The sequence below is a fragment of the Lepidochelys kempii genome, chromosome 10 (genome assembly GCF_965140265.1).
Source record: "Lepidochelys kempii isolate rLepKem1 chromosome 10, rLepKem1.hap2, whole genome shotgun sequence".
NCBI lineage: Eukaryota > Metazoa > Chordata > Testudines > Cheloniidae > Lepidochelys > Lepidochelys kempii.
The window spans coordinates 63,355,798-63,380,712 of record NC_133265.1 but is presented as its reverse complement, the minus strand read 5'-3'; the positions used below and the strand labels follow the sequence as shown (position 1 = coordinate 63,380,712).

At 42.5% G+C, this 24,915-nt stretch overlaps 1 protein-coding gene across 4 annotated transcripts in view; it reads right to left on the bottom strand.

The window, feature by feature from the left end:
• Positions 1-24,915, bottom strand: part of GLDN (gliomedin) — a 34,811-nt gene that overhangs the window by 4,576 nt on the left and 5,320 nt on the right. For 2 of the 4 annotated variants that reach the window (XM_073303886.1, XM_073303889.1), the window contains exons 2-8: positions 23,951-24,002; positions 21,091-21,108; positions 15,657-15,764; positions 10,416-10,571; positions 9,143-9,262; positions 285-368; positions 66-191 (exon numbers count right to left, since the gene is read on the bottom strand). In XM_073303886.1, coding sequence (XP_073159987.1) covers positions 66-191; positions 285-368; positions 9,143-9,262; positions 10,416-10,571; positions 15,657-15,764; positions 21,091-21,108; positions 23,951-24,002 — 664 coding nt within the window. The remainder of the gene's footprint in view (positions 1-65; positions 192-284; positions 369-9,142; positions 9,263-10,415; positions 10,572-15,656; positions 15,765-21,090; positions 21,109-23,950; positions 24,003-24,915) is intronic. The other 2 variants (XM_073303887.1, XM_073303888.1) reach the window with 2 other exon arrangements.

Sequence of the window (24,915 nt, the reverse complement as noted above, 5' to 3'; positions counted from 1 at the left end):
GATTTGGCTGAAAAAAGGAAAAAAGCAATATAGGAGCAATCTATCCACAATTATACCCATGGTACCTGAAAAATGCATTGTCAGCCAAATTCGTTCATCACTTCTATTTGCAGGTTCCCTCATCCATGTTCCAAATGTTTGCTGTATCTTACCCATCTCAGTGGGGCTTCCTATTGATTTAACGACGCATTCTAATAGCAAAGAGAAAAATAAATTTGGATCACTCCCAACCTCTGCAAGTAAACAGTAGACTTTAACAGTGCATCATATTTAGAATAAGTTACCAGCTTTTTTTGGGTGGTACCCATTGGTTTTCTCATCAGCTTTTCCTACGAGCGTGTCATCGTTTGGTATGGCACATGTCTCACCTAAAATTGGGGGACAGAAAACAAAACCTCTGAATAGGTTTGACAGATCTGGGGCACATTGTCAGTTGGTGTAAACTGCTCCACTGAAGTGCATGGACTGTGACAATTTATACCAGCTGAGGATCTGCCTCTGTGTTTCTTATATATCAAGATTTCTTGCAAGCAAAAAAAAAAAAAAAAAAAAGCGTGGAATATGAAATACAGATCATTCAGTTTAATACTTATCCGCCTCCATTTGTCACTTGTTAAGGTTGTGTCAAAATTGAGAATTGCAATTTTATAAAGTTGGCTATAAAGATAAGTTTGGGGATAATAACACTAGCATATGCTGTGTGGCTTCCATGTTTATCACACTTTAAAACAATAATTCTTGCTTTCTTTAAGCTAAACATGTCAATTAACCAAATTAAAATACTTTTTGCACTTGTCAAACAAATCCTTACATTTAAAAATACACATAAGTGACTAGTAATGCATCCAATAATAAGACAGGCGTAGAAGCCAGACATGGGGAAAGTCTTCCCTCCCCACTATTTCAATATAAAAAGCAATTCTCTTCACACATACGCCCTTCCACAGATTTCAGTCTGCTCCAGTATGGCATATTGTCCCTAGGTGTATGTGTGCAAAGCTGCAGCCAGAGCCTTATGCTTCCACAGTTCTCATACCTGATGCAGCAACATCTTATATGCAGTCTCTCCCTTTTACAAATAAGAAAGTCTTCCTCAGACCTTCGTGGGAGCAAGGAATCAGAGGGCTTGTCTGCACTGTGCTTTAGTCCACATCAGAGGGGTGTAAATTTTAGTCCATGCTAGCATGTCATGCACTAACTGGTCCATGTGGACCCTACTGATGCACACTGAAAGTTCACTAATGCACACTAACATAGTACTGGTTGAAACAGGACTACATTAAAACACACAAGGGAACTTTTAGTAGATGCCAGAATGGTCTACATGGGACAGTTAGAGTGCATCACGCTAGTGCAGACTAATATTTACATCTCTTTGGGGCACACTAAAGCACCATGTAGACAAACCCAAAGAGAGCCCCAAACTCTGTTCCTCCACATGGAATTACATCTTGCTGACATTAGGTTAGTGTCATGAGAAGCAGCACAATCTTGTGGACTGAGCACAGGACTGGAGCTATGAATCCATGAATTCTAATCCTGTTTCTGCCACTGGCTCACTCAATGGCCTTGTCTAAGTTATTTGGCTTCTCTATAACTGTCCCCAGATGAAGCAGTGATGCTGGCACAAGACAGAAAGTGGTGGAGAGATTTCATTCAGCCCCATTGTCTCTGCTGAGCTGACAGACGAGAATCAAAGAACAAGATAATGGTCTCCACCTTATCTACCTATGGGGTGGCTGTAACGTGTTTGTGTAGTACTTTGAAGCTGTACACTTCTGAGCCAGTTCCTACCACATTTGATTGTACTGATTGATCTCTCTGAGCCAGATGGGCCCCTACAGAGGAAAATCTCTGGATTTAGGGTGAAAAGCAATAGAAGGGGAAAGAAGTGCTGATTCCACCCCTACAGAAGAAGCAGAGGGTTCGATTTCTAAAACCTTCACACTCTACCTTTCTGTCTGCCTTGGACTATGCAGTGAAATATACAACTTGACTTACAGGGGAACTCATTTGAGTGTTCACTACCACTGCAGCCTTTATTCCCTTCGTTACCCTGATAGGAAGGTTGGGCTGGTTTCGTTTCCCTCCTGAAAAGTTTTCAGCCTATCAGTCTACTTTGGGACTACATAATTTTGTTAAACAACAGAAATGTAAATGCCTTGCTGTGAGTTGCTAGGGAGCATGTGCGGCACCGTTACAGGTGAGGCAGATGAGAAGGCAGGCAGCTGTCCAACTTGTCCGTTGGTATGATGAAGAATGTTTGTTTGGGAACACTAGAGGCTGATAAACTCACATGTAAAACAGCTACAAACCACAAGAGGGGGTATCCTCAGCGGGCAGCAGGCTCAGTCCCATTCCTGCCTTTAATGAGAGTACCTCTACTAATGCACACCAGAGCTTGGCTTAGTGCTGACAGAACATGGGGCAGCCGTCTTACACTGCTTCTTTTCTTAATTGTAAACAATGTGGAGGAGGAAGGGAGCTTATGCACTATGTATTCTTCCCCCCCCCCCCCGAAAAGCAGTTCATAGAAAGAAAAGAATAGAGACAAAGCTGGAAACATTTTCCTATTGGAAAGGACTCTGTTGTTGTTTTTTTTAAACATTCTTTTGTAATGTTCCCTAAACTATTCAGGCTCCTTTACTTATTCTGCAAAGCCACAGCTGCCTTTTCAGCACCAATTTATGACCCATTTTTGATTCACTTACAGAGAGCCTCTCTAAGGAACAGTTCCCAGTTCTGTTTTTACTTTAGCATGGCTGGAGGTAGCCCAAGCTCATTGTAACGCCATTCTCCCAACCCATGCCACCCTGTTGATCTGTTTTGTTCACTATTTTATCCTGTCTGATGTGTCAGTTGCAAGCTCTTTGCGGGAGGGACTGTCTTTTGTTAGCTGTTCATACAGTACCCGGCACAATGGGGCCTTGATTGAGGTTCCTGGGCATCAAGGTAATACAAATATTACATTAAAACAGTGCATTTGTTGAACTGCATGCAACTGCAGCTTGACGCTCTGGAAGGAAGAAATAGATTAACTGATCCATTTCCCCTGCAGTGCTTCTTGCTCTTTCCTCTGGCATGCCCCTCACACCCACCTCTGGTGCAGCACAATATGGAGGATTTCTGATACAAAATGAGCAAATGAAATCATACTTTACCCCATCCTTTTACAAAGGGCATAGGGATTCTGGTTTTGGGTGATGAGGTCAGAGCTGTCCACCCTTGAGAGCAGATGCACAGACATCCCATCTCAAAAAAGACCCAACAACTCAATCCAGATGCAGCTTTTGGAAGTGTCCACAGCCAGACTCTAGTAATCCTTATACAGCCCCTTTCATCCCATGATGTCAAAGTACTGTGCCAAAAAGGGTAACTAGAGTTACCTTCACTGTACAGATGGAGGAAGGATAGAGCAGGGGTGGGAAAATTTTTTGGCCCGAGGGACACATCTGGGTATGGAAATTGTATGGGGGACCATGAATGCTCATGAAACAGAATTGGGGTGCGGGAGGGGGTGAGGGCTCCAGCTGGGAGTGTGGGATCTGGGATGGGGACAGAAATAAGAAGTTCAGGGTGCAGGAAGGAGCTCCTGGCTGGGGCAGGGGGTTGGGGTGCAGGTGTGAGGGGTCCAGCTGGGGCTGCAGGCTCTGGGGTGGGGTAGAGGGGTTGGGGGTGCAGGAGGGTGCTCTGGGCTGGGACCAAGGGGTTTGGAGGACAGGAGGGGGATGAGGGCTGGGGGAGGGGGTTAGGATGCGGGAGGGGGGTCAGGTGTGCAGGCTCCAGGTGGTACTTACCTCAAGCAGCTCCTGGAAGCAGCAGCATGTCCCCCCTCTGTCTCCTATGTGGAGGCGCGGCCAGGCAGATCTGTGCTCTGCCCCATCCGCAGATGCCAACCCTGCATCTCCCACTGGCCGTAGTTCCCAGGCAATGGGAGCTGTGGGGGTGGCACTTGGGGTGGGGGCAGCGTGCGGCGTCCCCTAGGAGCCAGAGGGGGGACATGCCACTGCTTCCGGGAGCTGCGCAGAGCCATGGCACGTGCAGAGTGGGGGCAAGCCCCATCCCCGCTCTCCGGCTGGAGCACCGGAGTGGGGCAAGCCCCAGATCCTGCTCCCTGGCCCAAGCTCGAGGGCCAGATTAAAATATCTGAAGGGCCGGATGTGGTCCCCGGGCCATAGTTTGCCCACCCCTGGGATACAGGTTCAATGACTTGCCCAAGGTCATACAGAAAGTCGGTAAAAAAGTGAGAATAGAACATCTCTGTCTCTACCATATTAACCAAGACAGCACAACATCTCAGCCTCCTCCATGTTTTGAATACTCTAATAAAGAGTTTTAATATCTCAACACAGATGTTTGTCTTTGCTGAACCCTTCGCAAGAAGCAGAATGGCTAGTTTGGAATAATATTGTATCTTATACTTGCCAGTCACTGGGAGCCAGATACATAGGATTTGATCATCTTTTGAAATTCTCATATCAAAAGCTCCCCAGAGCTAAGAAATTACACCCCTGAAGTTTATGCTTCCCAGACTAATTCTAATTAATGTAGTTAACTGTACAAGCAGCTCTCCTAGATGGCAGTTTATCTGAGACTGTGGAACAGTCAAGGACCAAGTCAGTGTTCCTGATGAATGTGCAGTATTTGGGTTTGAGAATAGTTATATTCTCCATGAACTTTTAGCTGAAAGAAACCAAAAGCAGCTAAGATTAAAAGATATTTTGCACTTTGAGATAAACCACAACTTGAGAATCTGCCATTTGGAATTTTCATTTCTTACCTTGTCCAAAAAAGATTAGCACCCTGTATATTCTGACCATAAAATATTCTGTCTGAGGTTAATAGAGTTTATATGACACTAAAACCACTGTTTTTGGAGGGATGGGGGTGGGGAGTTGTGTGTTTGGTCAGAGTTTTTTAAACAGTTAATAACAGCAACACTATTAATACAAAACATGCTCGGAGATGCATTTCCTAACTAGTTATTGTCTTCTTTCTGAGGAAATCAAGTTTTCTTTATTAATTGTTTAAAAATATTAGCTAACTAGATTCTTTTTAGTATCTGTATTAGCATCTGAAACCATCGTCTTAATTTCAAGTTGTCTTTTTCTGGTTCCTTTTTGGGACACTAAATGTAACAAGTTAGTTTAGTTAGTTAAACTATTAAGTTAGCACATATATATGTTTACTAGACAGATGTGCTGGCAGGGTAAGGGACCTGTGGACAGCCAGTGATAGTATGAAGTGTTTTGCAAAATTGATCAAAACTATCAATGTTTTACCAGAAACACTGTGTGGATTGAAAGGCGGCCGTTTCTCTAAATTGCAATGTTGTATTCACATTGTGCTAACAAAAACAAGATACGGAATCTATGATTATTGTGTCAAGAGTTAGTAAAATAAAGCCTACACTGTATATAAAAAGTGCACAATTAACATGTGGAACTCACTGCCACAAGATATTATAGAAGCCAAGAGCTGTTAAGGATTCAAAAAAGAATGGACAGATTAAAAAATATACAGAGTTACATTAGCTAGGATAAAAATGTTTACTATCTCAATGTAACCCTGATGTTTCAGGACATAAACTAACCATAAATTGCCATGGTTAAAAATAAACTCCTTCTGTAGGCATGACATTGCAAAACCATACCTTGGGAGGGTATTACATCTTCCTCCGAAGGACCTTGGATGGGGCATCAGATTGGTGACAGGATACCAGATTAGACAGCCCATTATTCTGATCTGTTTATTCCTGTGTTTCTATATTTCAAGTTGAAGTCAGACTTCTGCTAAACTGTTCATTTTATTGTTACCTAATCCTCTCACCTCATTTGTCTGTTTAGTCCACCTGTTGTCTCCTGTCTGATACCTATACTTGAAGTTATTAGAGGCAGGGACTGTCTTTGTCACTTCTCGGTACAATGCCTAGCACAATGGGACTCTGCTTCTTGATCGCTACTATCAGAACATGGATAATAAAAGAAAGAGAAAAGAAGAGATTGAAACATACTCTGTTTGATACTAACTCCGTTAACTACTTACAGTGACAGCTCATAATAAGAACTGCATTTTCATCCTAGCAAACGCTGCAGAATCACAGTGAGAAAAACTACATATATATTTCTAAAGCAAGTACTAGCCTTGGTTCACCTGAAGTCCTTTAACCTAAGGCTGACATTGCTAATGGCTGTTAATATCCACTTCCCCAGTTATCTTCCTTTCACTAGATAAATTATATGGTAGACACAGCAGACAAAGCAAGGTAAAGGGCTACAGCAGCTGAAATGGCACAAGATGAAACCGAGAGCATTACTCCCAACAACTATCAAGAGCTCTGTCCTGAATGCTGCAAAAACACCATGTTCCCACTGCAACCCTAATTACTAGAATATGAAATCCAGTATTAATGGTGAGATCTAATGATAGCTTCACATGCTTCAACATTAATGACAGCATCAAGTTATTGTGACATTCACCTTTGAGCTGAACTACAAAACTAAAAAAGAAAACCCACTTTACTAAGTATGTTCACAGATTATTTCCATTAGTCATTATTAAATTCACCTTAGTCTGCATCTCCACATAGCAATTACAGCATTTATCTTCTGATGGAGTTTGGGGTGGACTACTTTGATCTCGTTAAACAGGGACATCATCTGCTCAGCAAAATTCTTCCCAGAGCCACTAGGAAGATTTCAACTGTGGCTATAAAGCCTGAAATATTCATTGGTTTCAGTGGATGTATTGTGCATGTAGGGAAAACAGGACAGCAGGGTTCATTATGAGGACCCAAGAGGAAAAGTTAGCTTGCATTCCCAAAAGCGACTAAGCAAGACAAATGTGATGGTTTTGTAGTATCTTCTCTCTACTTTCCTTATCCTGTGGCTATTCTGAGCTGAGATCTTTTAGGATTATCACAGTACATTGTCTTGCTTCCAGCACCCATCTGCTTGAGTCTCTTAGTCATCACCTCCAGCTCTTCTAATTGTGCCAACTCTCCATTGGCAAAATCTGGCTCATTCTCTTCCAGGATGTGGAAATGACTAGAACTGGGTCCTTAAAATTTCATTTTCTGCCATTTTTTTCCACAGGAGTGTCCTGTGATGATCGTGGCTTAGAGTTTAAATAATAATGAGTGATTTCAACTGGAGACAGCTTAAAAGGCCTGATTTCCAGAGGGTGGGTGCTTAGGACTTTCTGAGCAACATGCTCCTTGTCCATGTCTCAAATTGGGCACCCAAAAACTGAAATATCTAAAATCAATAGTCACTTTTGAAAAAACTTTGGTCCCTCAAAACAACAACACTCAGTACTTAGACAGTGATTATTTTCAAAGGCAAATGCTAATGCCCAATAAAACACCTCATTCTCTTTATTAAAAACTATCTCCTTCCTAAATATACAAAAAGAAGACACTCAAATATATCCAGAAAGCCAGTTTAAAATGCCAAGCACAGAAGGAAGCATTTAGTTTAGACAGGCAATAATAGATATTAATACATTCTTTCATAACATGCTGACACCAACCCTTCCTTCCCACAAAAGTGCTTAGCTGAAAAGAATACTAATATCTTATTCCTGTATTAAACTCTGGTGGGGTGGCAAGATGCTCAGCACATTTATAACTGTCAACTTTTTTACGAAATACTCCTGCTGCATAGAGAGCAAGTTGTTTACTGCTAGTTTTCTGGTGGAGAAGAGGATAAATGGAAGAATGCTAATTGATAAGACACTGCTCAAGCATAGCGAAGAGGAACTCTTCCAGAGATTTAAATATACTTCAGCTATGAGGCATAATTTCAATCTATTTTTGATTGAAAAAAGAGTTATCTTTATAAAACATGGATAAATGCTTTGTTTATCATATGCTACTGTGACTAAGGACAGAGAACAATGGCAAGGAGTGTATTACGTAAACGAAGAGCATGAAGTATCATTGTTACATATTTGTCATGTATACACTGCCTCTTGTAAGCGTAAAAGAATTACAAACTACGGGTGACACCTCAGCCCATTGGGCCCTGTACACTGGGTAAAAAGCCCCATTTTCGGCTGAGGGAGGAAGACTTGGCTTTACATGCTGGTTCTGACAATTATTTGCCATGTGATGTTGGGCTAATCACCCATCCCAGTCGAGCCTAAGTTCTCCTAGCTGTACCATGGAATCAATGATATTTCCCCAAAGTAATTACAAAATGGAATCAGTTGTATCTCCTGGAGGTGCACGAGACCTACCTAAATAATATCTGTACAGTATTTTTATGACCAGTGACCAGGAAAGGTGGAAACAGAACTCAGGAGTTCCTGATGCAAAGTCCCATGTTAGGGTGACCAGACAGGAAGTGTGAAAAATGGGGACAGGGGGTAGAGGGTAATAGGCGCCTATATAAGACACAGCCCCAAATATCGGGACTGACCCTATAAAATCAGGACATCACCCTACCCCATGTTCATTTCTTTTGGACATGCAGTCTCTGAGGGTGGCACTACCTTCTCCTCCAGCATCAAAAGTTCTTCAAGTCTAACTCAATTCAGCAGCTGAGTAGGCATTTCACTACACAGTTAATATCCGCACACATACATACACCACATGAATATTTAAGATTGGCGTATAAAAGACAACAGTTTAGCAAAAATTTGTAAAAACAAAAAAACAAACAACAAAAAAAACCCCAACACCTATTTTCAAATTTTTACTGTTATTTTCATTCAGCTTTCTCAGAGCCTTTCCCTCCCATAGCACACACTATTGATATTTGATGTGTTGTTTTCGAGTTACCCTTCTTGGGAGTTAACTCTTGAATCCCCATCCTCTCGTAATTCAGAGATTTCACTTATGTTCCACCCTTATTCCATCCAGCAGAGAACACCACATGGAAATGTGTAGCCCCACAGCGAGAAAGGGGTGAGGGTGAGAAAGCATGGGGTTGCTATAGAGACTGATTACAGCCTCATCTTGGCCAGGGCACTTAAGTATTTTCTTAACTTTAAGCATGTGAGTAGTCTCAGTGGAGCTAGCAGAGTTAAGCACACATCTAAGTGCTTAGTGGAAATGGAGCCCTATAACAGGTGTAATCCTGCACCTGCCATAAAGGAAAGCATGAGAATAATGGAGGATACCCCAGACATCAACACTGACCTGTGCACTTGCTGCTGTACATGTTCTCCTGAACCTGGGATTTTGCTTTGCGCTTCCCTGGTGGCCCGGGAGGACCTTGTGGCCCTGGGGGTCCTGGGGGCCCTGGCTCCCCCTTTGCACCTAGGTAGGAAGCAGAATAGATGATTACAGTTGCTGGAGGTGAATAGACCTCCTCTCAGCAGGGGACACTGTATGCATTGGATCTGATGTATTGAGAGAGACTTGCAGGAACTAAAGCCCTTACCCATGCCTGGAAATGACCCCAGCACAGCGGCCTGCTTCAGCAGATACTGGTTAGAGCTGGTTAGAGTTCCATCCAGCAGTGATATCCACTGCAGGAGTAACAAGCTGAATGCTTGTCTATTCCCAAACAGAGACCTCTCCTCGTTTGTGTTTACAAGGGAGCAAATGGCTTTGCAGTGACAGAGCAGCACTAGGTATCCTGTCTGCTCTTGACAGACATCGATTTTAATAGCACCCAGTTTTTTAAAGAAGCCTGGTGCTTGTCCCACTGTCACAAATAAACTGGTTTCCAGGTCCTTTCAGTGCCTGGGGAACAGCAACAATGGAAGAATGGAGAGAACACTGAGTTTTAATTTAAAGCAGCGTTGCCTTATATCACTTTGTTTTCTGAGCTCTCAGCATCAGAGGCTACAGTGTTTAGGCAGCATTTATTTGTAGCTGCCAATGGGCTTCCTGCATGCATTCCTGGGTGGAAATCTGCCTGTCATTTTCTAATAGGAGAAAACTACACTGTGAGAGAGTAGGAGGAAATTTACTATGTGAAAATGTACGGGACAAGGATGAAATTCACACAGCCCAAAGCCTGAGTAAAAAGGCTTTTGTGGGGAACTACACTAGGCTGGGGAGCATAATCCCATGGACAGCTCTACCAGCCTGCTTCAAAACCCTCCTACATGCTGGGCTGCCCAGGGGTGAGATGCAGCCCAGCCCTGCTGAGCACAGGGTGTGCAGAGTCTTCCTTTGCACCCGCTCGCCATTCCCCATGCCACAGAACTGCTATAGTTCCTCTTTACTGGGAACCTCCTGAGGCCCCAGCAGGCCTGTGGGAATGTCACTGCAAGTGACGACCATGTTTAAGACCATGAAAGCGCGAATGCAGGTACGGTAGAAATACCGTGGTAGTGCGGCTATAAATGGTAGTGTGTGGCACTGGCCTGCAGAACACTACAGCACTAGAGAAGGGTAGTCTATTTTACTGTGTTGTATATTTCTGTGCTGCAGGAGAGATCTTAAGGGTGCTTCTTCCTACCTTCTGATATCACGTCATTGTTTGCATCCCCTTTGTCCCCCTTCGCTCCTCTTGAACCTTTTCCTCCTGGCATCCCATCTTTGCCAGGTAAGCCCAGTTCACCAGGGTCTCCTTTTTCTCCTTTCTCTCCTGGATCACCTTTTGGTCCTGGTAAACCTAGGCATGAGAAATTTGTTCGCCATGACTGGGAGTACATACATTTATAAGACTGTCATTCCTAAGGTCAACGTACCTTTCTTTATATTTTTGAAACTCACATCATGTATTATTTATGCCGTACCAGCCCAGTTGTTTTCTTCATTCTGAACTTCCTCAGTTTTGTGGCTTTGAGCCATTTTTTTATGATTTAACATAGCTTTGTAGCCAAATCATATACACTATCCATAAAACGTGTTAGGATACATGGTATATGATGCATAAAGCCCAAAGGCTACATTTTTCAGAAGTGTTCACTAATATTGCAAGCCTGGCTTGAGATACCAAGGTTCTGATTTTCTGAGGTGCTAAGCATCCACAGCACCCAATGACCTGAGTGTGTTCTGGGTGAGGAGGGAGTATTCGGTTAAAAAAAAAAAAGTAAGTATTATTTTACCTTGAAGTCCACTACCATAAGTTTGTTATCACTTGGGGAAGGAAAAAGAGGGAAACGTCTTTGACAAGAACCCACTCAGAACTAGAATATAACCCAGGAGTACTGACCTCTAGCTGTCTACTCTAGCCCCTAGTCCACAGTTCCTTCTTTCATCATTATTTTTAGTACACAACATTTCCTATATGGATATACGTATACACACACACACACAAAACTTTGTTTTCATTCTTTCATTTCTCTTTCTTTGTTAGCCAATGAAGCCTTCCTGATCCCTAACTTTTTTCTAGCATTTAGGAAAACAATTTCTCCTAATGCTTCTTTTATCTCACAGATGCTGACCATGATTTGCAGGGCATTAAACAGTCATCTACACAGCTCCGCTTGCCTTTCTTTTAAGACAACACTGCACTCATTGTTGGTAGACTAATAACTTGTGCCAACGAAAACAACCCCTTCCCTTTCTATTAAAATTACCTTTGTTGTGTTCTTCACATTTTATTTTTCTGACATCATGACAGAGCACAGCCTTCATTTCCTAGTAATGTCCTCGTGCTGCCTCCTCATCCTGCCTCCACACTAGCTACAAGCATGATCAGTCCATATACTTTATGCAGCTGATTACCATTGAGTAAAATATTCAACAACATCTTCTATTGTTGAGTCTTATGACTCCCAGCCACCTCATCAGCACATTTTGCAGTAAGGGGGAAAAAATGAACAAGACGGGTTTGTACACAATTCGTGTGCCAATATTTTGTCCTGTCTGCGTCTCTTCCTCTTCCCCAAAGCTGTGCTAACATTGGAGCTGTAAATGTATAAATCGCTGTCAGCTGGAAATGGATCATGTAGGTTGGTGGTGGCTACTGATTGTAGAGAACCTCGGGTTTTTTACATGTAACTCAACTATTTAAAATGATGCAGTGAAATGGGGAATATACTTAGAGTTCCTGACTCCACTGAATTCAATAGTGAAACTACCCCTGGATTCAATAGGGCCCAAATTTCACCCCTGGTTTCTAACTTGCAAAATGTGTTGAAAAGAGCTAAAATCTCAGCCCTGGAGACTGAAGTCTTCTGCTTTTCCATGGAACTGGTACCACACAGGCAGTGTCAGTTCAAGCTTCCCCATACCAACCTGACAATAGCTTCTAAGGGGTGGAGAACAAAGGCACTTCAGCCTCCATGCCCATTCAATCAATGGCCACTTTGCGGAGACTGCCAACAAGGAAGGCAGTCATGCCAGCTCCTTTGGTACTGTTTGTGACTGAGACACATGGTCGCTGAGGAATGCACCCCTGACTGCTGTCACAATTTTTAACTCGCATCTCAAGTGTTGTCAGTCACATACCGATGCTGCTAACTGAGATCAAAAACCAAAGACTGGCCTGCTAACAGCAGACCCTGCTGCAGTGAGTGGGCAGGAGGCAGGCTGATAACAGCCACTCTTTCACACTCCCTCAGGTGGGCACAGCATGATTTTCAGCCACCTTTGTACCCCACCATCCAGACTTGTGCGAAGTGCCATAATGGAGAATCAAGGTCAATCTGTGACTGGGACTCTTGGGGTCTATTCCCAGCTCTGCCACAGACATGGGTGTGCCTTGAGCAAGTCAGTTAGGGTTAGAGTCACAAAAGGACTTGGTGCCTACCTGCCGCTTTAGGAGACTAAACCCCAGAATCAGGGCCCACTGGAATTCATAAAATCCTCACACAACTGCTGCCAAACCTGTAGGCGCCTAAACTCAGCTGGCGCCTAAATTTTTGCAGTAAACATTCCCTAGGTGCCTATGTTTGTGCCTCTGCATATATGCAATGCTGCCTCATTCTAGGTGTCTGGATGCCTCAGCCCCAGCATGATGCATGGACCTGGGAGAATACAGGCATTCCTCCACCTAACTTGCCTGCTAGGCCCAATCTGGTAAGCATGCTTTCCTACTGGATTAGGCCTCCACTGGCAACCTCACACAAAACAGCTGACGAGAGAAGAACCCCAACCTCTCCCATAACTCTTAGCCTGCTGGTTCGGGCACTCACCTGGCTCAAGTCCCCCTTCCACCTGAGGGGGAGAAAGGGTTTGAACAGAGATCCTAACCATGGGGCCAGAGGATATTCTGATTTGTGGCTCTTTCAGTGTCTCCGGTTGGAGCTTTTCCACTGTGGCTAAATAACTGAAAGTCATTGGAGCACAGGGACTGGATCCTGGGTCTCCTACCTCCCAAATGAGTCCAACCACCAGGCTACAGAGCTTTATTCTCTCTCTCCCTCCCTCTCTCGCTCATGCAGTCTCATATATTCCCTACCCACTGTACTGAAAGTAATGAGGAGTACTTGTGGCACCTTAGAGACTAACCAATTTATTGGTTAGTCTCTAAGGTGCCACAAGTACTCCTTTTCTTTTTGCGAATACAGACTAACACGGCTGCTACTCTGAAAGTTATGAGGGAGGTCCCCCTCCTTGCACAAATGGCATTGGCACTGAACTCTCTGAGAAGGGCAGGACTTAGGATACACTCCTCTCCTCAGCATCTCCCATTACTTAGCTTAGACAGGGAGCAGCCTAGCATGCTGGTTTTTGTGAATCCCATTCTCAGGAGCCAAGGCTCCTTATACAATGACTGGGGAGAGATAGGTGCCTGAGAATGGGATTCACAAAAGCCAGCATGGCAGGTTGTGAATCTCAATGATTTCCTAAGCGCCTAGAAGTCAGGTGTACTGATGCTGAGTGTTGCCATGCCTATGTTCCTTTGTGAATCTAGCTCCTATCCTGTGTGTTCACGTACACGTCTGTTCTGTGAGGCATTTGGGGATTAACAGTAGTGCAAAGTATTATTATTATTATTATTATGGCCAGCCCCAAGTTTTCAAAGTGTTTGTATTATTCATATTCTGGTCATGCCCAGAGGCCCCAACCAAGCTCTGGACCCCACTGTGTTAGGCACTGTAACCCCCACCTAGTAAGAGACTGTCACTGACCCAAAGAACTTACAATATAAATTGGCAAGATAGAGAGAATGGAAGTAAAGCAGCATTCTTGCCACCACTCCATTCCACTCACACACTGAGTGCACACCTGCCTGCTGTCACGGTGACATATAATAAAGACAGGGTCTCCCCAAATTGCTGAAACCTTTTCAAAGGCTAGCTGGAGTCTCAAGGCCATAGACGGGGGGGGGGGGGGGGGGGGATGAAAAACTCTTATAATGACAGAACACAACTCCCATTAATAATAATTATTTACATGTGGAAAATGCTAAGATTTAATTAAACTGCATTAGATCTCTCTCTCTCTCTAATTAGGACTGTACTATACTCTCTAGAGTATATCGACTGTGGCCAAATTCTCCTCTCAGTATAGTGTAAATCAGGAGTAAGTCCATAGAAGTCAATGGAGTGGCACTGGTCTAAAGCTGGTGAAGTCAACGGGAGTTATGCCTGTAGAAGAGAGAGCAGAACTGGGTACTATATGTCTTATTGGTACAGGAACTCCTCACTTAACGTTGTAGTTATGTTCCTGAAAAATGCGACTTTAAGCGAAACGATGTTAAGCGAATCCAATTTCCCCATAAGACTTAATGTAAATGAGGGGGTTAGGTTCCAGGGAAATTTTTTTCATCAGAGAAAAGACTATATCTATATACACATACACACACACACAGAGTATAAGTTTTAAACAAACAATTTAATACTGGTACACAGTGATGATGATTGTGAAGCTTGGTCGAGGTGGAGGAGTCAGAGGGTGGGATATTTCCCAGGGAATGCTTTACTGCTAAATGATGAACTAGCAATTGGCTGAGCCCTCAAGGGTTAACTCTCACACTCTACAAGGCAGCAGGAAAGGAGGGAGGGCAGACGGAGACAGACACACACACCCTGTGTGTATTTGAGAGATAGAGATGCGCATTTCCCCTTTAAGTATGAAGAGTGGCATCAGAAGTACACTGCCTTGTTAATTAGATCAGCAAGCTGAGACCAGACCACAGCTGCTGCCTAAGGCAGCAGCCCCCTCCATCCGTGTGTCCCCCCTGCTCTATGGAAGATGGGGTAAGCGGGATGCAGGAACAGGGAGGAGGGGGACACCCTGACATTAGCCCCCTCTTCTTCCCCTTCTTCCCCTCCCCGGCCCCCACAGCAAGCAGGAGTCTCAGGGAGCATCTTCAAGGCAGAGGACAGGAGCAGCACATGGCAGTGGGGGAGGGACAGCTGAATTGTCTGCAATTGGTAGCCTGCCAAGCAGCTGCTGCATAGGGAACTTAGGGGAGCGGGGAGCTGATGGGGGGGCTGCCGGTCCATCCTGGTTCCAACCACCCACCAGCTAGCTGCAACGGGCTGCTCTTCCTGTAAGCAGTGGACAAAGCAGGCGGCTGCCAAATAACATTAGAAGGGAACATTACACAACTTTAAACGAGCATGTTCCCTAATTGATCAGCAACGTAATAACAAAACAATGTTAATTGGGTCAACTTTAAGTGAGGAGCTCCCATAGTCTATAACATGTGTAAACCTTTCCTGGTTTCCTGAAAAGATGGGGCTGGCAATAATAATACATATACTGAAACTTATTTCCTCTGCTCAGAGTCTATAAGTAACTGTACTTGTGTATAATATTAATGAACTCTTGGGTAAAACAGGATATGTCTGGAAAGTACCTATTTTTCCTCTTCTTCCATTTACTCCTGGTTCCCCCTTTGGCCCTGGGATGCCAGGGATGCCATCTGATCCATTGTAGCCGGGTAATCCATCGAGTCCAGGAAGTCCTGAACAAACCAACAGGAGAGTGTAATTTACATTAACCAAATACTATTTACACTTCATCCTTAAATCCACTGCATTTACTGTATATCAGCAGTTCTTAGAACCTGCCATTATTTGGGTTCAGAGTGTAGCATGTCCTACATTCCAGTGCAATGGCCTTCAATTTCTGATAACCAAGCATGAGTCCTAGCTTAAAGGTAAAGGGTAATATTTTCCCCGTGATCTTTGAGCAAAACTGTGATTGACATCAATTGGTGCTGCATCTTTTGCCTCCAGAACAGTACAGAGAAGCAGTTTGGGTCTTGTTCATGGACTCTTAAAATGAGGGTCCTGAAGAGGCCCAGTGGAATCATGACCACACTCCTTGTCTCTATGACTAGATGGGAGAAGGAAACCAAAGTTCTGGAAGGGGGTCCCCAAACCTTTTTTCTGTTGTTATTTCTGGGGTCATTTAATGGAAAAGGTTGAGAACCACTAAGAAGGGACTAGGAGTTCAATTGTCTGCTCTCCTCTGACTGTATGGTCTTAGACAAGTCATGTGTGTTGTAACCTTAACCTCTCTCAGTGCCGTCAGCCTATCTGTAAAATAAGAATAACACTTACCTACCTACTGGTAGGATTAAGTAATTCCAAAACTTGGTTGGGCTGACTTAATGGGGGAGGGCACTACGAGTGGTCTGTCCCCCTCCACCACCCTTTGGACCCCACATACAGGAGGGAAGAGAGCCAGATACTTAACAGAAAATGGTTCTAGGAAAAACTGCAATTACAAAAGCAGGGAAAGAAGGCAAGTAATCACTCTTGTAGCCTGGCAGCTGCTTGAGGGGGAAGAGAAATCAAAAATAAAATGAGGAGAGATAAGGACAAGGAAAATATAAACAGAAAAATCACCAGCCAAAATTTTAAAATGTAGCCAATTAAAACAGAGGAGTTCAGTTCTACATACTTATCTCCTTAAGCAAACGCTGCTTAAACCCTATTTCATGTGTTTAATGTTTAACAAGTGCTTAGTGATAGCGTTTTAAGCTAAATCTGAAGCATCCCCTTGTACAAGACCCAAAATACAATAAAGTTAGTGCAGTTCTGCTGAGTGGTGGATGAAGCACAAACACAACTGCACAACCCTTATGTGGCATAGCGCAGTGCACCTTGTCAACTCTCTGGGTGGACACATAAGGCAGGGGATTAGAGGACAGAGGAGTGGCCAGTGGGTCAAAGCCCACCAGCCAAAAACCCTACATGGGGCACATGCAGCAACAGGGGCTATGATCACTACTACAGTCCAAAAAGAAAAGGAGGACTTGTGGCACCTTAGAGACTAACCAATTTATTTGAGCATGAGCTTTCGTGAGCTACAGCTCACTTCATAGATGCATCTGTACAAGTATCCCCTGCCATACCACTGTGTTGGAGTTAAAAAATTCCATACAGCAAACCCTGTGTTGTTCCCATGCCCGAGCCCCATCTAATCTAATTTGGCATGAAGATTGGCATTTGGCTTTTAACTAGGAAAGCAAGACCCAGCAGTTTGTGAAACTTTACAACTTTTTCTTAAATTTAGGATTTTATGAAGCTTCTCGAAGTTTCACAAAAGACTTTCACAAAAGTTTAAACCATTGTTTAAAAAAGAAATTGAATTAAAAGTCCTGCATGTCCAAATAAATGGAAGCTACTCTATGCAATTAATAACTGTTTTTCACTGAAAATCATCCCTGCCTCTAGGACCAGCAGGGGAATAAAATGGAAAACATTCAGCAGTGCACGACTTGTACTTGGATGGCGGGAAACAGAATGTGAACCGCAAAGATTTCAAATTTGTTCTAAAAGCTACATTTTTTGAGGAATTTCCCAGGCTTCAATCATGCAAAGGCTCATGCACACATTTAATTTACATGAGATCCTCACATATGTAAGCGTACAGGAGCTCCTCAATGAAAGTCATCCCGGTTAACATTGTTTTGTTGTTACGTTGCTGATCAATTAGGGAATATGCTTGTTTAAAGTTGTGTAATGCTCCCTTCTAACATCATTTGGCAGCCCCCTGCTTCATCCACAGCTTGAAGGAAGAGCAGCCCGTTGGAGCTAGCTGGTGGGTGGTTGGAACCAGGGTGGACCGGCAGCCCCCCCATCAGCTCCCCGCTCCCCTAAGTTCCCTGTGCAGCAGCTGCTCAGCAGGCTACCAACTGTGGACAATTCAGCTGTCCCTCCCCCCACTGCCATGTGCTGCTCCTGTCCTCTGCCTTGAAGATGCTCCCTGAGACTCCTGCTTGCTGTGGGGGCCGGGGAGGGGAAGAAGAGGGGGGCTAATGTCAGGGTGTCCCCCTCCTCCCTGTTCCTGCATCCCCCTTACCCCATCTTCCATAGAGCAGGGGGGACACACGGATGGAGGGGGCTGCAGTGGTCTGGTCTCAGCTTGCTGATCTAATTAACAAGGCAGTGTACTTCTGATGCCACTCTTCATACTTAAAGGGGAAATGCGCATCTCTATCTCTCAAATACACACAGAGTGTGTGTGTCTGTCTCTGTCTGCCCTCCCTCCTTTCCTGTTGCCTTGTAGAGTGTGAGAGTTAACCCTTGAGGGCTCAGCCAATTGCTAGTTCATCATTTAGCAGTAAGGCATTCCCTGGGAAATATCCCACTCTTTGACTCCTCCACCTCGACCAAGCTTCACAATCATCATCACTGTGTACCAGTATTAAATTGTTTGTTTAAAACTTATACTGTGTGTGTGTGTATGTGTATATAGATATAGTCTTTTCTCTGATGAAAAAAGTTTCCCTGGAACCTAACCCCCTCATTTACATTAAGTCTTATGGGAAAACTGGATTCGCTCAACATCATTTCGCTTAAAGTCGCATTTTTCAGGAACATAATTACATTAAGTGAGGAGTTCCTGTATGTAGTTTGGGCCTAAACTTTGGAATTGGTGAGACTGTAATGGCTGCTGTTTCTTTATAAACTGATTGTCTTACAAACTAAGGCGCCTCAGCACCATTCCCATTCACTGTGTAAAGAGATAGCTCAGTGCTAGGAGCCAAAGGAGATGTCTGATCAAAATACATACAGCCATTTGATCCAACTACATGACACATGCACTGCACTACCGCATATTATATGTTTATTTATTAGATCAATTCCGTGCAAAGTGGTCCCAAATTAAATAAGGCATCAGGTAAATATTAAAAATCATGAAATAAACAATACATATATGTAAGTTGTCATGTGAAAACACACAGTGCAGCTATAGTTTACACTATGCGTTTCATAATCTTTAGTATTCAACTGATGCCTTATGAAGGGAAAGATCATTTTACGCAGAAAAAATGTTCATGCTGGAAAACAGACATTACGGGATTAGTATCCTGGTTATTTGATGTGGGTCAATTTACTAATAAAGTTTGGAAGATTCTGCAACATGGATCCTATTCAGAAACATTCATATAAAGACAATGGTATAATAAATTTAAAGGGCCAGAGTCTCCAGTATGTTCCAGCAGCTTTGTGACACTCTGCCATACACTTATTTTAGTTAGCCAGTTAATTAAACTGGGTTTACAGCTGCTTTGCATCACCAAAATGGAACAAAGCAGCTGGAACTTCCTGGGGAACCTAGCCTAATAGGACGAGAATAAGAGGCAGCGGTAGCACCAAAAGCGTAGGCAGGCAGGCAGGGGAGACGATCTCAGATTTATAATCCTTCTTGCTACTCTGAGACAGCCACGGTAGAGACACGGGAAACTCTGAATGGTTGTAGCAGCGCAAAGGAGGAAAGGTGGTCCTGTGGTTCAAGTACAACATTGGGAATTAAGGTATCTGGGGCTCTCTTCATGGCTCTGCAATAGATTCTGTGTGACCTTAACCCTGGTGTTCCCCAGTGTTCTTATCTGTACAGTGGAGACAATTGAGGTGACCAGATAGTCAAAATGAAAATAAATATACACTTGACACTCTTTCCCCAACAATAAGCCTGTTCCCACACTGACCTCCTTCCCTCAGCTCCTGGGCTGTGACCTACTTCCGCTGGGCTGGTGATTCTGAAACAACCCCCCAGGTTCCCCCTATAACAGTGTGGGAGTGGCGCCCCGCAATTCTATCACCAGCTTCCTTCTGGCAGTGCTGCTGTGGCTGTTTTCCCCAGGGGCTAGGAGAATGGCTTTGCAGAGCCTACAGCAGCACCCTCTGCTGCGGAGAAGTGCTGAATGTTGCTGTTGATTATAAATTGGTTTGGCAGAATTCTGTTTGTTTATTATTTCAACAGACAATGTTGATGTTTATTTTTAAGCATTTTTCCTATTTTATCTATTTAATTTTTCAGAGTTGCAGGAAATTATAGGAGGATCAGCCAATGGGGGGTTCAGACAATAATTACTGATAACAGGAGATGTTGAGATTCGAAAAGTTAAAGCTTTAAAACCACTAAAGAACAAATTATCAATATATGTCAATAGATACTAAGTGTAAAAATATCCTTAAGTCAAACTCTAATAAGTTCTGAAGCAGCATTTTTCTTACTTTCTCTACCTGTAAACTTGTATTATCGTTGATGGAAATATTTTTTGTCGTTGCATGTTTGTTATGGTGAAATCGACATTTACCAACATTTACCAATAAAAATCGAATTCTTCCAAGTCTAACTATAAAACAGCATAGGTGTTGCATTTTAAAACTCAAAATGCTGAGGACAGGCTGAATTTTACTGAAAAATGGGGGGAGGGAGTTCACTGTCCAGGGGAAGGAAGTACAACAAGAGGCTATCTAATCACTGGAAGGATAACGACACTATATACCTCACATGATCGTGGAGAGGCTAAAGTTGTGAATGTTTGCAAAGCATTTTGAGATCTTCTTATAGATGCTGTAGAACTGCTAATATTATTCTCATTCTCCTGGAATAGCTAACAGATGGGTAGCAGTGGATTGGTAGGCAGGCCTGGGTACCACGAGCTCACCGCACTCAGCCAAAACAAGAATGAATGGGAATGATCAGATGCAGAACAGAAATATCATAAGAAAAAGCAGAGAGGAGAGCAGAGTCTTTTTTTCTCTTTGACATAAACATTATACCACTGGGCCACATCATACAGTCAGGCTAGAAGCACTTCTAGATGTTCAGCATCCAGATATTTTCTTATTTCTTATTAGTCTTAGGAAACTTTGGTTCATAGACTCAGGGCCAGTCTTCAGGAAAAGAATGTTTTTTGATTCACCCCTCTCTCACACTAACCTGGAGATCGCTTTGTCTAGGGTATGTCTTTATACAAATATTTTTTAAACCACCAAGTGAATCAACATCATACCTACAGTATTACAACTGAAAAGGTATCTTACCTGGGGAGCCTGGAGGGCCTAAACCAAAAACAAGCAAAAGAACACGGGAAACAAAGAGAAAAAATGGTGAGTGTAACTTGGCAGCTCAAGTAAAACCAACACTAAACTCAGCTGATTAGCATTAGACCAAAACAAGACAGAAAAGAACTTTCAAACTTCTGAAGAGGCACTTATGGGTTAAGCTATTTTGAATTAAAAGTAAGTACTGAAGCATTAGTGCAGATCCAGCCAGACTTGCAGTATAATTGCTTGTGAGGATAATCTTTCAAAACACCCACTTTATATGCCAAGCCCAGTCATTTCTTAAATTTCCAGTGATAACAATTTGACAAGAATGGCCTCTGAATTCTCCATTCTATTGAATTAATTAAATCAGGAGACAGGTGTTTATGTGCCTTTTCACAAATATGCCCCTAAATCATCCATTAATTATTATGTTTACATTTCTTAGTGCCTCATAAGGAGTTCTCTAAAGCTTTGGTTGTGGTAATGGAAGAACAGGTCTACAGTGTCTCAGGTTAAACGTTGCAAATGTCATGAGAAATTTTTTTTAGAGAATATCCATTCCAAAGTACACACCTTCCTGGGTAATCAGCAGGAATTCAGAGGTTTGAAATAGGATGGTTAAATATTTTCTCCTCTCTAATCCGCAATAACTTTATGGCTAAATAACAAACAGGCTCCTTTTACTTGTAATTGTTCTCTGTTTGGATTGGATCTGGTTGCCTGTGGGAGTTCACCGTTTGGTAATACTAGAAATTGGATTCACTCTAGTAGTTCAAGGGATATGTGTAATACAAGACATTCCAGTGGAAGCTGTTGAAGTCTGTTCTGTCTGTGACTTCAACTACATCGAAAACAAACCTCCACTAGGTGTATGCAAAATATTATCATTCATTTTCCATGGAAGAGAAGCTTAGTGCTACTATCACTTGAGAGCCCATAAATTAGGGTAGCTTTTACAATGTATGCCTATGCTATTACTTTGCCCTGCCAGAGCAATATAAAGGGTCCTTACTGTACATGACTTCCATGCCCATAATTCTCATGAGGCAGGAGTAAACAATTAATACAGGGCATAATAAGAATTATCTGTTCTATGTAACTTCTGGTAAAACATACTTTGATCAAAAACCGGGGGAAGTTGGAAGATAAGAAGAGAGATTACTGCTGGGATTAAAGAACCAAATTCTCTGTACTAACATTTTTACCAGGGCTACAAAGAATCTTTTTAAATCTAAAATTCTACATAGAAATTAAAGAAATAAACAGATCTCGGACACTAAACCTGACAATTTTAAGCATTCATTAAAAAGCTTTATCGGAAAAGTGAAGCACAGTTTAGAACTGCACTAAATCTGCACTGATTTTTTTTATAATGCTGGTAGATGCTAGTTAATACCCTTTTCAATACCCTTTTCAGTCAATTTTCCAAGAAATGCCTGATTTTTTCACTGCAGATAATTTTTTTCCTTAGTACTCTCACTCACTTTGTCATCTTGAACTCACTGAAGACCCTAGATGTCCTTTTATCAGATAGATAAATAGGAAAAGTACTTGAAATGTAGCCAATGTAACGAAGACAGGTAATGTCTACCGTGTAAGTGAGCTATTGTTAAAGCCAATGTTGGAGTGGGCTTATCTAAGATGAAGATTCAGGGAGTGCATAGAAAGGGATTTAGCAGGCCCCGGAGTAGTGTGAAGTCAGAATTCTGGAACCCAACACAAGATACATTTAAGCTGTACTTGACAGTGGAGTTGTCTTTGTTCCAGTCAAATTTCACCTGCGCTTTCAAAAGGAGTTTTTGTGTTTTGTCTCCAATAAATCAAGGCCAGATCCATACAGGGGAATTTCCCACAAAATTCTACTCATTTTGAATTCAGGTCAGTTAAATTGATATTAAACCCTGTTGGATCAGTAGTTCATACCAACTGCAAATGGCCTGAACTGTTTTACTGAACTGGTTTCCAAACCTAAGTGGTTTACTTATTTTCTCATTTTCAAGTACGTATATCAGCTCCAGCATCTCAGACTTCTATATACTTTGGCTAGCAAAGCCAAGACAGAGCCCTTGGAGTAGCTAAAGCTTTACATTTTCTTGTTTTCCCAGACCATATGCAAACTTCTCATGCCTTCAGCCTGCCCCAGCCATCAAGTATTTTGAAATTCCTATGGATTTCTGAGAAACCAACCTTAGAGTTTCATGATATGACCATCATCATCCTTCAGAGTCCACTACTTCCACTCCTACCTTAGCCATAGCAGTTGCTACAGTGATACAAGGCCCTCCCTCCCTCTGGGTTGTCCATCCCATGCTGATCTAGAATCAAAAGGCTAAGCTCCAGTCATTAATGGTTGTATAGCACCTCGAAGATGCCGAGAGTTATTAATGACAGGTTTCAGAGTAACAGCCGTGTTAGTCTGTATTCGCAAAAAGAAAAGGAGGACTTGTGGCACCTTAGAGACTAACCAATTTATTAGAGCATAAGCTTTCGTGAGCTACAGCTCACTTCTGAAGAAGTGAGCTGTAGCTCACGAAAGCTTATGCTCTAATAAATTGGTTAGTCTCTAAGGTGCCACAAGTCCTCCTTTTCTTTTTGAGAGTTATTAAGTACCATTACTGAGATCCCAATTCCGTAATGAGCTCTGCAAGGGTGACAGGAAAACTATCTAGGAAATAAACATCCCCAGGAACAATGTTACTCTGGAGACTTTTTAATCAGATCAATAGTATCATTCCTATAATAATTTTAGTCCTACAGCCTATAATTATCTCAAGCCAATTTTTCCTCCAAAAATTATTTCATCACCAAGCATACAGCATTCAGCATAATACTATAGTAGTATTTGAAAACGTACCTGTTAAGCATATCCCTTTTGTGCTGTTACATAAATCCACCATCACACGGACCTAATATTACAAAAGTAAAATGTAAAATTCACAACAGTGCACTGAGGTTCAGTTTCTACAGAAAGGACAAACAAAACCTCTCTATGGTTCACTTCACTCTTCTGTGTGATTGCTGTGCAAAAAGCAGTTGGGGAAATTATCTACTTTACAACTACACCACCTTGTAGAATGTGAGCGAACTATTTAGGCCTTAACTTTGGCCTTCTGAAGACCGGCATATGTATTTGTCAATTATTCTATCTTTAAAAATCTGTGTATTGTACCATTTTAACAGCATTTAAAAAAAATACTGGATGGGCACATCTCTGGATGCAGTCTGGGTAGAAAAACTTACACCTTATTTCACTTAGGTTTTCATGGCTCTCTATCTGAGATAGGTTATCAAAGATTATCAAAGCCGGCAGCAGCCAAATATGATCTGTGTTTAACTCATACATATGTCCATTTATGGGTCATTTTCCATCATGCAACATAACTTGCTTACCAGATCTATAAGGTGATTTTTACTAATTTCTTCACTTGACATAATACAGAGCAGCATGTGAATTTGGAATTAGATTATTGGAACCTCATCCATTTGTGGCACTACAATAATTGGGGCATTTGTTTGGATACTTGTAATCGAGAAAGAGCCACAATTCACCATCTCAACAAGACCATCTTTATAACAATGTCCTTAAGTTGTAGTAAGTATGCCTACCGATAAATTCTGGTACTGTATTTTTGTCTACATTTCTTTCTTTTTTATTTACTTCCTAAGAGTGAACATTGTACTAATACAGGGCTCAGCACTGTGAGATGATGAGTACTCTCAACTCCCAGTGATTTGAATGGCAGCTGGCAATGTTCAGTGCCTTGCAGAATCAAAGAGTCCTTATGTAAGTGCTAGCCAACATTTCTGATTTAAAATATG